Here is a 15,367-nt window from a genome sequence, read left to right on the forward strand (position 1 = left end):
ACCTTATATATGTAGACAGGTGTTTGCCTTTCTAAATCATGTACCATCAACTGAATTTATCCCAGGTGACTCCAATTAAGCTGTAGAGACATCTCAAGGATGATCAGTGGAAACAGGATGCACCTGAGCTCAAATTTGAGCTTCATGGCAAAGTCTGTGAATACTTATATACATGCAATTTCTTTTTTTTTTTTTAATAAATTAGCAAAAATCTCATTAAAACTTTTTTCACATTGTCATTATGGGGTATTGTGTGTGCACTAACTCCAGTTGAGCTTATCAGACTCCTACTGTTTGTTGAACTGGAATTCTACAAAGGTAAATAAATTATCTGTGTTTTCCCTTTACATCCTATGTGGTTACTGTTTACATATATTGGGTTCATTCAGAAACAGTCACACAACACTTCTTTATATTCAAATTTCTAAAATGATCCTCTTTAAAGTCAAATAGACTGGAAAGCTCTACAACTTAATAGAAATTAAATAAAAATATCAAAGTCAAGATGGTGGGTTGCATAAGTCATGGCCCCTCTTTGGCATACCACATAAATCATCAGTTTGACAGTTTTGTTTACACAAGTCAGAGATGGATAATGAACATTTCCAAGTAAATAGATATACTTGACAGGCCCTTGCCTTACCAGATGATGTTTGGACCAAGACTGGACACTTATTAATGCCCCAGTCATGATGTGCTATGGGTCATGCTGTCCCTGGGATGATATCTCTGGGACTTTCTATGTGGACATTAATATTTATTTGCATGTTTGACAAGTCTTTGTTTATTTTGTTCACCTGATTTTTGCTCTTGTTAATATGGCCTAAGCAGTTGGTCACCCCTCTGAGTCTGGTCTGCTTGAGGTTTCTTTCTAAAAAAAAGCCTGATGGAGTTGTTCTCTACCACTCTTGCCTACGGGGGTTGGTAAGGTTAGATCTTACCCTTGTGAAACGTCTTGAGGTGATTTAAGTGGTGATTTGACACTTAAGAATAAACTGAATTGAACTGGTACTGTCAGTTCTGTGGAATTCTTCTTTAAAGAATCTTGTGATTAGGTGAGTTTGAAACACCATGGAAATGTACAGTAACTTTTTCAATGTAAGAATCATAGTTCTGACAGCTCAGCTGTGAGTTCAGGTGAACTTGCTTTTTGAAACTGAAAACCAAGGCCCAGTCCCAATATCTGCCCACATGGACTCACAGACTTTGAAGTGCGTTGCCACTAAGTGTGAGAGGGTTTAAACTACGGACTGTTCACAGCCATGTATGCAGCTACAGCAAGTACATCTGCCTCAAGTGACCCCATAACCCCACTTACTAAACAGAGAGAAATCAAAAACAATCCAGAGCTGGATGTCATTCCAAGGGAAATCCATAAATGAGCAAAAGTGGCACAAAGACAGTGAAGCCAAAGTTAATAAACTACCAGACTGTAAATAATTACCAGAGACGAGATACTGGTACAAGAATTTCTCCAGTTCATACTGTGTTTTGGTTTGGATCAAGGCCAGATTTCAGTGTTAACACCATTTTCAGTACTTTAATATGTATGTGCATATACGAGTATTCAATTTAAATGTGCATAGTTTTCAGTTTTATAAAGAATACTTTAATTATCTGTAAGATTTTTTAATAGATTTTTTTATTAGATATTATTATTTGTAAGAATGAATTACTTGTAGTTCAAACATATTTAAAGAAGTCTTGTTTGTGACATTCATTACAAATTTTCCAAACATTATTTTGTGATTATATTGTATATTTCCAACAGCTACATAAAATAATAATAGTGTTAAGAGTAGAAATGGGATTGGGCTAAAAAATGAGTTGGAAACCTCACATGTCTTGTTTTAATAACAAGTGATCTAAAAGGGATCTCACATCAGTAGAATGCAGATAACACGATTCACCGTGACACTGTGTAAAAAAAGGCTAAATCCTTCTATTTTATTTTTAAAAAATTCTTGCATGGACTTTAAGAACTGATTTAACATAATTTTGGGGTGCTGAATCCAAATCTGAGTTCAGATCACATCACATCATGTTCTGTATTGATGGTCCATCAATGAATCCATCAATGATGGATTATGCATACATTGCTATACTCATGAGTTTGACGCCACTAATCATGCATAAAAGCAGCTTCAAAGCTTTGTTTTTAAACCAGGTTCGTGAAATGTGAACGAGAGCCGTAAAACCATTTATGGCGCCAAAGAAATGTGCGGTGCGAGATGTGTGACTGCAGCTTTTGCTTCAGTGCTTAACATAAGAAATTTGTTTTCATATATCAAAATGTGATGTGATTGGCAAAAACTAACACCAGAATCAGATTCAGTGCCCCTAAATTACCCAAAATCTGTTGGAAAAATTCAATGCAAGAAAAATCGCATTGACCAGTGCAATGAATGTGTTTGCAAAACATAGTGCAATACATTTGGAGTAGAATGAACTTTCACAAATGAAATGGGGCAACATTTTGTGATGTTCATTGTGATTCCACATGCCATCCCTTTACCTTTATGATGCTTCAGTCATTCAGTATCAAATGATAACACTGTAGACTACCAGTCAAAAGTGTGGACACTTGTTCTCTTTCAACTGAATGGGAAGTGTACAAACCTTTGACTGCTATTGTATATATGTGCCCTCTCATCACCACAACTATTCAGCCTGTTGGAGACTGGACAGTGCTTAAAAAGCAGGTTTTTTAAAAAATGTACTTCATTGTTCTATGTACTCACCCATCCAGACCTCTCCAAACTGGCCTGCTCCAAGTTTCTTCACCATTGTAATGGATTCTTTTGAAATCTCCCAGGCATCTTTATCCCACGGTTTCTGAGCTTTGGGTTTTACACACGGGCGGTCCAGTTTACGACACAGCCCATCTGCCGTGTCTAGGAAACACATTCACACACATGCAGTCACTTATCTATTAAATTTAAAAGGACACCAGGATGTTGGACATCTATAGCTCTGGGTCAGCTGCAAGCCATCAAATAATTGAGATTGCAAAGATGGTACTGAACTCCATCAGGCAGGTGGGGATGCTATGCTTCTGGCGGGACAAACACTAATTTTTGTGAGGCAGGTATAGTCCCTACTGACTGAAAGAAGGCACTTGCTGTTCCTCTCTGGAAAGGAAAAGGTGAATGCCTGGATTGCAACAATTACATGCAGTCTTTGGTACAGGAAAGGTACTTTCAAAGATAATTTTTTATTGGCAGTGCTTTGCAGCCCATACTGATTTATGTAGTCCATCTGCTATATGTCGCAAGGCCACATATAGACAAACAAACACCTTCACACACTCAGACACACCTATAGACAATTTAAAGTTTCTAAGGATTTCTGTTAATAAAACATTATTGTCAAAGGTCCACAGAGCATGATTGCTAAAAATGTTTTAATATGTTTCAGGAAAATAAGGTATGCTTTAACATAACATGACACCTTCTGACTGAATAATGAACTGCGGTCAGGTGACTAACGGTTAAAACCACAAAAAAACAAAACAAAAAAAAGTTTAGCACACAATCTCTTGCACTGCAGAGTACTCACTGTGGTAGTGTTTGATCATGCTGCCAAAGTCATTGAAAGAGATTTTAGGAGAGATGTAGCATCCCCCATTATCCAACAGCCTGATCTTATAGTGTTTGACCGACTCCGTCCCTTGGGGGCCCACATCTCTGATGGACAATGAGTAACTTCCTGAGAGAGAATTGTTCAGATGAAGGATGAGCATAGTCTTAATATACAGATGAAAGGTGCAGCTGTGATTTGTATACCTTTTGATGTCTCACTTTCCCTGATAAGATAAGATCCTACTTTGTTTGCTGGAGCCAACAGCTGCCTCTCTGCATCTTTCCTTGTGATATTTTTGAAAAACCACCTATTTGGAATGTAGAAGAAGAACATGTTCGGATTACACTACCTTCTATTTCTTTGAGTTTGAGAACCTTTTTGCGTCTTTTCATCTCATAATATAAATCAGTCATTACAAAAACATGAACAGTATATCAACAAGAAAGCAAATGGACTTTTTTCAGAAGAGAAAAAAGAGTTTTAATTAACATCATCACCCACTCCTCTGTTTCCATGGTGTTAGTTTGGGCGACATAGTTAGATGGGATGAATCCTTCCTTCTTGGTCAGCAGTGATTGTGCTTTCCACCACTCACCATGTCTGATGGGCAAAAAAATAATAATAATACTTTTAGTGTAACTATTTTATATAGTATTGTAATTGACTTTGTATCAGTGTTGACACAGCATCCTTCTCCAAAACTGCCATAAATATTTAAACTACACTTTTCCATTTATTCCCTCTTTATCAGTTTTACCAACCCTCTATGAACATAGAAATTACTGTGCAAAAACTTGGCCTACCAGTGTTGTAGGCCATGTTTCTTGCGAGGCCTGAGACTCTTGTTCCCAGAACACCGGGTCAGTGTATTTGAAGTTGCTAAGCTGGTTTTCTGCTACGAGACCCTTGGTCAAACTTGAACAGCAATTATATTTATGTTGATAAATGAGTTTTAAATATTTAGTGGTGGGTTTGAAACATTTACATGTGCCTAAAACATCTGCAGTTTTGCATGTCCATTCTGTTTGTGACTTGTTTATAATAATTCATGTTTTTTATGACTGAACAGTGACAAAGAATTTAAATTTTATGAATGTTATCCAAACGATTAGGCTGACATTTAGTCAAAATATTTGGATTGGCTTTTGAGTTTAAAATTTGTTCTGTGGGCTTCAACTTCCACAAAAAGTTGAGGACTGTAAGAAGACCTGAAGCCATTACCTCCTCCTGAGTTTATACACGGTGCTGAAGTTGAGCTTCTGTAAGTTTCATTGGTTATTGAGCTTCTGTTAAGAGAAAATTAACTCACTCTTCTAAGATTTTCATCTTTTCTCCCTTCTTGAATCCCAAGTCATCCGGGTGCATGGCTTCATATGGGTATATGGCAATCACAGTTTTACAAGCATCCTTTTGCTCTAAGAGAAGAAATACAAATAATTACTGCCATTTTAAAAATGAACAACTGGGTTCACACTGGGTTCAGTCATTAAACATAGTTTGAAAAAGGAAATTTACAGTGCTCTGCAAAAGTATTGTAACACTTGGTATTTCACACATTTTAATTTATTTATGCCATTCCAAATACAAAAATTATAAAAAAAAAAAAGAAAAAAAGAAAATTTCTAAAATTATCTTCCTTTGACTGAAACTGAATGCAAAGCTCTACAGCTTGATATATATATTATTTAAAAATATTAAAGCCATGATGGGTTGAGTGAAGTAACACTTTGGTATAACACCTGTAAATAATCAATGTCATTGTTTTTTTTTTTTTACTGGTTTTCTTCAGACAAGTCAGGGGATGGATACATGCACATTTCCAAGTGACTGAACATGTCTTGAATTTTATTTGCATTAGTTCTGAAGAAATACAAACAGTATGGCACTCTAAATCTGTGTGGAGTAGACAGTTCTCAAAAACTGAGTGAGTCTGCAAGAATGAAAAAAGTGAGGAAAGCCACCAAGACACCCACACAACCCAGAAGAAGTTACAGACTTATGTGGCTATGATTGGAGAAATTGTGCGTAGGTCATGTTTTGCATTTAGTATCTCCAGTTATACAGCTTCATGATGAAGTGCTATAGAGGAGGATTTTCTAAAAAACAACAACAACAAAAGACCCGAAAGTTCAGCTACAATTTGCCAGGAGGTACATCTGAGATGCAAGCCTAGATTTGATATTTTGGTGAAAGAAAATCTTGGCTTTTATATTTTTAATGAATTTATATCAAGTTTTACTTTCAGTTTGAGTTTAAGGAAGATAATTTTAGAAATTTGTATTTTTTTTATCTTTTTTTTGTGTATTTGAAATGGCATAAACAAATTAAAATGTGTGAAATACCAAGTGTTCCAATACTTTTGGAGGCCATCATATGTGCTGTTAATACATCAGTAAGATGTGTAACAACTTGTGCTTTGATACAAAAACACATCACAAAGAGACAGTTAAGGAGAAACCAAACAGTCAGTGCATGTACCAGTGTATGGAAAGCCCCTTTAACACTGGGCCTGCATGGAGTTGCATTGTGCTGCCTATCTATTACGCAGGAATGGCGCGCCCCTTCTTCTGTGGTTTTGAAGCTTCACTGACAGCAGAGTCCAACGTGATGAATAAAATCTAGCAATGCAGGTATGTGCTGATGAAAACAAAACCTAAAAGGATTTTTCAGTGGACTGGTGTAAGGTAGTGTACAATTGCTGAGGCATGGTGTACACTAGCGCAGTGTTGCGTAGACTTGCATAGAGCACTGGACAAAGTGCACTACACTGAATGTCTGCGAAAAAATTAAACGTTTAATTTTTTGCATCTATTTCATGGACCCCTTTGCATCCCTCAGGATATTGCCACATAGGCTTGCATACACCCAGCGTAGTCGGTATGTCACATTATGCAACTGTACATTAGCCTAGTGTGAAAGGGGCTTCAGGTCCATCTCAAAGACTTAAAACAATTTCATGTTGATTACTGAAGAAATCATCACACATAACAGCGGATGCCATCATTATAATTAAACTAGTCAGCATAACATCCAGCATTACGTCTCTTCTGACTCATGCCACACACAAATTAGTTTCTTTGATAGTAAGCCATTTTTACACTTGCATTTACTCTCTGAATAGTAGTGCCCCAGTTTCCAGCACATCTTTGCCGTTAAATAATCTGTTATCTATGGTCATCCGCAAGATGATAGATGACAATCTGGATAGTTTCTCATGGTACACCTACAAAACAGCCATGAATAACCTGCACCTTCATTTCAGTTGATATTTCCCACCACTGAAACAGCACCATGCACTAGGACATGCCCCAAATGGATTGAACACCTTGAGGTCATCACAGAGGGCATAAATAAGTTATGAGTTATTACAGAAGGAACTAAGGAAGGAATTAACCTAGGAAGAAAGAATCCATGGAAGGAAGGAAGGAATAAACAAGGAAGAAAGGGTAAGTACAGTTGGAACAAAGGAAGGTCACGGGGGTGATGGTCTAGTGGTTAAGCGTTGGGCTTCAGACCAGAGGATCCTCAGTTCAAATCCCAGCCTGACCAGAAAATCACTAAGGACCCTTGGGCAAGGTCCTTAATCCCCGAGTTGCTTCCAGTGTGTAGTGAGCACCTTGCATGGCAGCACCCTGACATCGGTGTGTGAGTGTGTCTGTGTGATTGGGTGAATGTGAGGCATAATTGTAAAGCACTGTGAGCATCTGATGCAGATGGAAAAGCGCGCCATATAAATGCAGTCCATTTAAGGTAGGCAGGAAGGAAAGAAGCAACAAACAGAAAAAAAAGCAGATTGAAGGAGGGATTAAGATAGATGGAGGAAAAAAGGAAGGGGAAAAGGACAAATATAGGAAGGAAGTAAGACAAACAAAAAGCAAAAAAAGAAATCATAAATTTGCATACCTTCCATTTTTTGAAACATCTGACCAGGCAACAAGGAGTTATCCTGGAAATACAGATAAATACGAAGGATTTTATCATCGAGCGAGTGAGAGAGAGAGAGAGAGAGAGAGAGAGAGAGAGAGAGAGAGAGAGAGAGAGAGAGAGAGAGTGAGACACACTCTGTCTAAATTGTTCACTAGTATTTTTATGGTGTGGAAGTCATGATACATGTTGATTGTTTTTCTATGTCTAAATGACACTGTATTAATATTACTGCCTTCAGTTTTACTGGAAATGTGTCTTTGATTAGGTTTAAGGCAAAATAAAACCAAACAAACTCTATGCTAGTTATGTCTGTTGGTTCCCATGTCAGTTTCAAAGTGCACAATATGCAGGCAAATGTTTGCTGTGGCATTTCACTTTGTGCTCACTGTTTTTTTTTTTTTTTGTCTGTACACTTACTAGATTGTTTTTTGTATTGGATGTGGGGTCTCTGACGTAGCGCATATGGTCGGTATGCACAGTCTGCTGGCTGTTCTTCCCTTCCACCCCCTTGTCGAGACCTCCATTCAGTGTGGACTCCAAACAGCCCATCGTGCCTGCATGAGGAAGTGAAAAACGGAAGAATGAAGTGGACTGTTACACATTTACAGATGTTGAAACAACAAAAATGTCAGATGCCTGACACCTGGGACTCTTAAACTTTTACACATACAGAAAATAACAGAACCAAGCAGTGACATCTTAGTTTTTTTTTTCCATATACAGTATATATAGATTGTTTTTTTTTCTGCCCATCTCACACTTCATGGTGCTCTGGTGTAATGGCACCCTTATGTCAAATAAACTCAAGTCTATAGAAGGCAGAAAACATTTATTTCTGGCCACCATAGAGTGCTAAATTGGTTTCATCACAACATCAGGGAGTTTAGATAGATCTTTATTGTCATTGCAGAGAGCAATCCAGTTTGAAGCTTTAAAAAAACTAAGATAATGAAATAGATGTAAAATATGCACATGCAAACCCACACAGCCCAAACACATCTCATCCATACCTAGAGGTATGGTATGGAAAGAGATGCAGCAGTTACTGCACTGGGTGCTGGTGCTATGATGTCTGCAGCCTGTTTCACAACCTTTTTGTGCGTCTGCTGGGAGTTCCCAGTCTCCCTGAGGGGAGGGTGGTGAAGAGGGGGCTTCCAGAGTCTGAGGCATCCCTTAGGATGTCTGTGGCCCATTTTGAGGAGACATGTCATGGACTGAGATGACCCCCGTACAAGATTTGTATATTAGCTATCTGCACATGTGCAAAAAACAGGGAGTTTGTTCTGTACTGAGATTACCTTTTCTGTGTGTGGAAAAAACGGAGAGCTGGTTTCAATTAATGGAGAAAAATAACTCGTGTGTAAATCTAATTTCGGCCGAATAAACTCCCTGTTTTTCGCGCATGAGCAGATAGTGACCATACAATGTCACCAGTTTTAAATCCAGACTTACGACCCGGTGGTTCTCAGATGCTTTATGTTAATTGATTTATTTTTGTATTTATTCACCTTTAGTCATATTTTTAATTATGACTTGTTTTTAAATTAACGATTTTTTCCACTTTGTGCATATGCAAAGATATGCAAATATGCACATTACATTACATTCTGTTTTGCTGTAAAGCACACTGAATTGGTTTTATTGGGCAACGGCAGTGGTGGCGGTCGTTGTTAACCCGGGCCTTGACTGATCCGTATGGAAATTCTATTGGTACTCTGCATATTTGTTTTGGCTTGTTAAGTTGGATGTCTTTCCTGACACAACCTTACTCATTCATCTAGCCTTGAGACTTTTGAATATCTGCTGTAAAATTAGAGGATCTGAGGTGATGGATTATTTTTGTTACATATGTTACAGAGATGTTAAACAAGCTGTTGGTCATCAGGAGGATGCCTGTAAAACACTCACTGAATTGTGGGATGTTGGAGATGTTGAACATTAAACACCAAACACTTAGATAAAAAGTGATTTGGCACATCATGACCACTTTAATAATTATTGTATTAGAACCAAGACTATTTCATTTTCAAATCTGATCATTGAACAATAAAATTTGAATGAAAAGTTCACGACTGAAGCATTTTTAGCCTGTTTAAAACCTGTAAGAGCTCCATCTGGCTGATAATTAACGACCATTAAAGCCTAATCAGCATCAGGATGTTCACACACAAAACTCCACATTTGAGATATAACAATAACAATTATTAAAGCAAGTTACTTTGGTATGAAAAGTACTGAACAGGTGTTTCACCTACATGTCTTGCTGAGATGGAGGAACCATTAATGAGGCTCTTTTATTGGTCACATTGGAGAACGACATTAAGATAATTTGCTCACTGTTGATGACAGTGGGTGAATTATCGAGAGATTATCGAGAATTATTGAGAGATTATCGAGCGCGATGCTTTGTTTTAATTAAACGGTCGGATTCCCCTGGTCCGCACCAGTTCTAAGTCATCAACAGTGATGAAAGTCGCTCACTGTTTCCTTGCTGCTATTAAAAAAAGTAAAAAAAGTAAAAAAAAATAAAATAAAAATAAATTGGTCTGGTGCTGTTGTTTAAAATGTAAAAAAAAGTGTCCAAAGGCACAAAGACAGCCAACCCAGTTACTGCTCTCAAAAACACTATTTATTTACAGACCACTGACATCAAAACAAAAGGATCAAAGTGTGACTAATCAACATTAACCCATTATAGGTGCTATAATTAATTAATCTCAACTAAGGCATTATTTTGACAGCAATAAATTATATATTTACATCTGCCAAGGATGTAATAAAATCATCAGTGTTTATTTATTTGCCAGTCTGTTAGCAGGATTAAATCAAAACTACTGCACAAATTTTGACCAAAGTTTCACCACAAATAGATATGAGGCCATGGAAGACGTCTTTAAATTCTGGAGGTGATCCTGATTCTGGATCAAGATTCCACTTTATGTATATAGGCTTTGAAGGATTACATTAAAACTACCTCATGGATTCTCATTGTTGGACAGAATGTTCCATGACGCTTGTCCTCAGACCACTTGATGACACAGCATACATAAACTGATAAAACTAAGGTCTTCTTATCTCCATCTGGGCAACAGGTGTCATGAAATATACTTTTCTTTGCTTATTATGCTGACACAAGACACAGGTAGCACAAAGTTTTGATATAACACATACCTTTCAGATAAACAACGCAAGCATATCACCCGCATACAAATGTCAAGTGCAACACTCTACATCCAATCACATTACTTTACCGATCCACGCAGTAGGGCAAGACCTGGCCACCTGGAGGTCGGTTGAGCGCAGACTTAAAAATGTAGACGGGCAACTATGCCGGGCTCTTGTATTCAATGTAGAGGGGACGCTTGCTGCAAGACCCCAGTGCTGTCGTAGTGACTCTCTGCTCATTCTGTGAAGGCACTGCTTCAATGCAACATCTGTTTTTTTGAAATCCGTGTCCTGTCAGTCTCTGAGTCTTCAAGTTCGCTCACCACATAAAATTACCGGGAAGGGATCCAGGTAAGAAAATCCCTTACATCACCAATAGGGCATGGAAGACTCTACTGAGTTTTTGAGGTGATCTGAATCCAGATTGTCAGATGTCAGAAATCTTGGATTGCTCTTGTTTTATATATTTATGTCTGCACTGAGAGCATGGTAACTGCAGCACAATACTTCCAGCACCTCCAACTCAATAAACATAGTGAATAGAACTGCTTTTCCAAACACCTTCAGTGTTTACAGTTTGTTGATTTTTTTTCTTTCTCTCTCTCTTTAAAGACATAATATTTGTTGTTCATACACTTGGTGAGATATTAGCGTCCTGAAAAGATGGATAAAATGTCCACATTAAAGGGTGCATTATTGTTGTTAAATGAAGGCCCCTATCTTCTACACAGCGCAATGCAACTGTCATTTGTGGTTTCTACCAGATGCAATTGTCATTTTCACACTCAGTAGCCACATCCTCAAAATACCAAGTAAAATTTTGCTCATCTGTGTGCCAACGGGCATGTTGGTCAAAAAATTAAATGTGGTCAGGCACAGTGAAGGTGCATTAGAATCATGTGGCAGCAGAAACTGATGGTGCTGCAGACCAACAAAAACACGACCTACTGTCGAGTGCAGTGTCAGTCTACAGGGTATGCACCGTCCTTTCACTATTATTGACATGTTGATTGTTTTCTATAACATGTTGTTTTTTGTTTTGTTTTTTTGGATTGCCAATAAATAATTGCAAAAAAAAAATAAATTCTATATAAAGATTATTGCAAAAAGCCCTTGTGCTTTTGAATATTGCACAGTCCTCCTTTACCACATGTCATTCTTGCACAGTCCATCAGTATGCAAATGTACAACCTTTTGTTTTCTATCTTTATCAGCCGTCACGATTTACACTTTGATAGCATACGTACTGCAACATGGAAGACGAAATGAAAAAACCCAGCAGTCTGTGGTTTGAAAAAATCTAGTTAATGGCAAAATCAATAGGAAGCACATGTGGGGTGTGTGTGGGGTGGGGTGTGTGTGTGGGGTGGGGTGGGGGCGTGGACAAGCAACTCTTGGTATGAATTTAATTTGGCTATATAAAAATCTTACAAGAAACATATACATACAGATATATGAGAGACCAGAAGACGCCACAGTTGGCAGCTGGACAGTGGAATGTTGTTGCCGTCTTTGTTCAGTGCCTCTGATATATTTTTAACTTTACAGTCAGCACACAACCGGAAAAAGAGGGTCTGAACAGATTAGGAGGTAATGTGAGTCAAAGACAAATGAAATCACCAGTGGATTCTGGCAGGCTGACAAAACCTGATGGTTTAAAACTTATACATTATGATGTTAAACAGATGGGCTGATGAAAATGTGACAATGACTTTAAAATGTTCTGGACATGTATTTTACAGTTTGTGTATGAACAAAGCAAATATGATTAACCTTCAATAAATATTCAATATTACCAAAACTCTTAAAATGGGATTTATAGAATAAAAAACATTAACATCTGTTAGTTTAAAATTAAATTCCCCTTTTCCACAAACTGATGTTACATATCAACTCTTCCAGTGGTGGAATTCAAATTAAGTTCTGTTTGCTAGATAAAAAATTGTACTTACCGCTCTGACACTCCTGTTGTATAAAAGTGTTGTGGTTGAAGGTATTTTTATTCCTCAGATTCCAACTGCTGACAGACACACAGCCGCTTTACACAGAATGTTACACTCTGGCACCAGAATGAGGAACTTAAGAGAAGCTGGTGGGGGACTTTTTTTATACTTCCTGGTGCTGTGTTTATTTGCATAATAAGCAACACGCACACACACACACACACACACACACACACACACACACACACACACACACACACACACACACACACACACACACACACACACACACACACACACACACACACACACACACACACACACACACAGGTTTGGACAGTAGTGTGTTTGTCTCAGGGAATAAAACAATTCTGAGCAAATCTGGAAACATTATAGTCAACTGTTTGAAATTAGATGGCAGCCTGAATTTTGAATTCAAGATCATTTTCACAACTGTTGCCAAAATTTAATGTGCCATCAATGTAAGTCGAGTTTCATGTTGTTCAGTGTTGTGTAAGATTTATTTTCATGGGGCCCAACATCCTTGGCGGCACCCCTAACCTGAACTATAACAACAGAAGAAGAAGAAGCTGGTATTGTTCTATTACTGAAGCTTGTAGATCTCCTGACCCATCTTCCACTTGGCACACAGTGTTGTATCGTGTCATACAAGAAGCATTTGTAGTTTCTGCCTGACACAGTTATGTTTTCACACCTATTACCCACAGAGTTTAAATACAATATGCCCATTTGTGGATCCATATAGTCAAAAGGCTAAGCAGGTTGCTCTGCCATGCTTAGCTATCATGTTATGGGGTAAAATATGTCATGGGGCAAAAAACCAAATGGACACTGTCCTTGGTTAACCATTACACTGAAGACCAAGCATTCAACCCTGTCAAAATTTGATTGTTAATCATATTGGCTCAACAAATAATTTGCTTCAGGTTTTACAAATCTGGAACAACTTTAGCTTTTGCACCTATTGAAATAGACCTTTGTCACCATTTTTGCTGTTTTTACCTCATAACTCTACAACATTCAGTAATAGATAGTCCAGACTATACCTTTTTGGAATGCCTACAATCAGACAGATAATGTGGTATACTTTTCATTATGATTGGGACTTTCTGCTTAGCCCTGTGTATGTAATCTTTCTTTGGCCCCTACCTGGCGACAGCAACCACTCTGGGATGGCCAGCATACATATTTGTGTAGGCTGTGGTATACTGAGACTTGATGGTAAGTGTTGTTTGGTCTCCTTAAGTGACACCAATTAGGTCAAAAATGGCTTCAGGCTCATGGACTAATAATCATGTTGGTTTCACAGTAAGGTCAAGTCGGGTCCAGTGCTTGTATGTTAGTATTATGTTTGTAGAAGAACGTTTGTACCATGAACCATCAAAGTTCTGGTCTAGCACCCAGTTTACACCAAGTCCACGACCGAAGTTCGAACGAAAAATGGCCTCTGCTCACCATCGCTCTCACTGGGACTCACCGGGGTTGCAGGGTGGTCGCGGTGGGGTCTCCATGGTTGGAACAAAGATCCCTCCTGTTCACCATCAGTCTCCAACAGGTGCGCGAGTGTATTAAACTGTTTAAAACACTCACAGCAGTTGTGCGGCCAGTTAAAAGATACATGGGTCTCATAATTGGCCTCATTAACTCTCACAGGTCCCAACCCACTCCCAACCTGATCCTACTGGTTATAGTAGATGCTCAATTGACTGCATGCGGTTGCATCACTGATCACGGATATAGCATATATTTCACTTACACAATTCAGTTGCAATACACACTTGGTGTAAACGCAAATAACAAATTAAACTGGAGACCATGAGCCAAGACTTGTCAACATGTCAAGGTCTTGTAGGTCTTATATGGGTCTCAGTCCGATGTAAAAGGGGCATAAAGTCCAAGACAGAGTGTTTCTGCTATTCAAATGGCACAGTTATCAAAATTTCACAATTAAGCACTGTGTTGCACAAATACTAACTTGAGCAAGTGCTTTGCACATTTGCATACAAACATCCATGGTTCACACAGACTAACATTGTACAACATCTTTACACCTAGTACATCTGCCTTCACTTAATGCCATCGTTACAGCAGCAGCTGCTGGAAAAAAGCACAAGTATAATTTCATTCACGCGAATAGGACTCGCCAAATCATGTCCTATGTGATTGTGTATTCTATAGTGCAAGCTGCCAGGTTTACAGTGTATGTATAACCCCAATTCCAATGAAGTTGGGAAGTTGTGTGAAATGTAAATAAAAACAGAATACAATGAATGCAAATCCTCTTCAACCTATATTCAATTGAATACACCACAAAGACAAGATATTTAATGTTCAAACAGATAGACTTTTTTGTTTTTGTGCAAATATTTGCTCATTTTGAAATGGATGCCTGCAACACCTTTCCAAAAAAGCTGGGACAGAGGCAGCAAAAGACTGGGAAAGTTGAAGAATGCTCAAAGAACACCTGTTTGTAACATTCCATAGGTGAACAGGTTACAAAACAGGTGACTGTCATGATTGGGTATAAAAGGAGCATCCCCAAAAGGCTCAGCTGTTCACAAGCATAGACAGGGCGAGGATCACCACTTTGTGAACAACTGCGTGTTAAGAATAGTCCAACAGTTTAAGAACAATATTTCTCAACGTTCAATTACAAGGAATTTAGGGATTCCATCATCTACAGTCCATCATATCATCAAGATTCAGAGAATCTGGAGAATGTTCTACAC

The 15,367-nt window shown here is 38.2% G+C and overlaps 1 protein-coding gene across 1 annotated transcript in view; it reads right to left on the reverse strand.

Moving 5' to 3' along the window:
* The window catches only part of lyn (LYN proto-oncogene, Src family tyrosine kinase), a 31,559-nt gene extending 18,805 nt beyond the window's left edge, over nucleotides 1–12,754 (reverse strand). Inside the window, exons 1-8 of the mRNA XM_034183375.1 lie at nucleotides 12,627–12,754; nucleotides 7,927–8,063; nucleotides 7,486–7,528; nucleotides 4,892–4,997; nucleotides 4,084–4,182; nucleotides 3,786–3,889; nucleotides 3,559–3,708; nucleotides 2,742–2,894 (exon numbers count right to left, since the gene is read on the reverse strand). Of these exons, the coding sequence (XP_034039266.1) occupies nucleotides 2,742–2,894; nucleotides 3,559–3,708; nucleotides 3,786–3,889; nucleotides 4,084–4,182; nucleotides 4,892–4,997; nucleotides 7,486–7,528; nucleotides 7,927–8,058 (787 nt within the window). The 5' untranslated portion in view covers nucleotides 8,059–8,063; nucleotides 12,627–12,754. The remainder of the gene's footprint in view (nucleotides 1–2,741; nucleotides 2,895–3,558; nucleotides 3,709–3,785; nucleotides 3,890–4,083; nucleotides 4,183–4,891; nucleotides 4,998–7,485; nucleotides 7,529–7,926; nucleotides 8,064–12,626) is intronic.
* Nucleotides 12,755–15,367: the final 2,613 nt, after the last annotated feature.

The sequence above is a fragment of the Thalassophryne amazonica genome, chromosome 12 (genome assembly GCF_902500255.1).
Source record: "Thalassophryne amazonica chromosome 12, fThaAma1.1, whole genome shotgun sequence".
NCBI lineage: Eukaryota > Metazoa > Chordata > Actinopteri > Batrachoidiformes > Batrachoididae > Thalassophryne > Thalassophryne amazonica.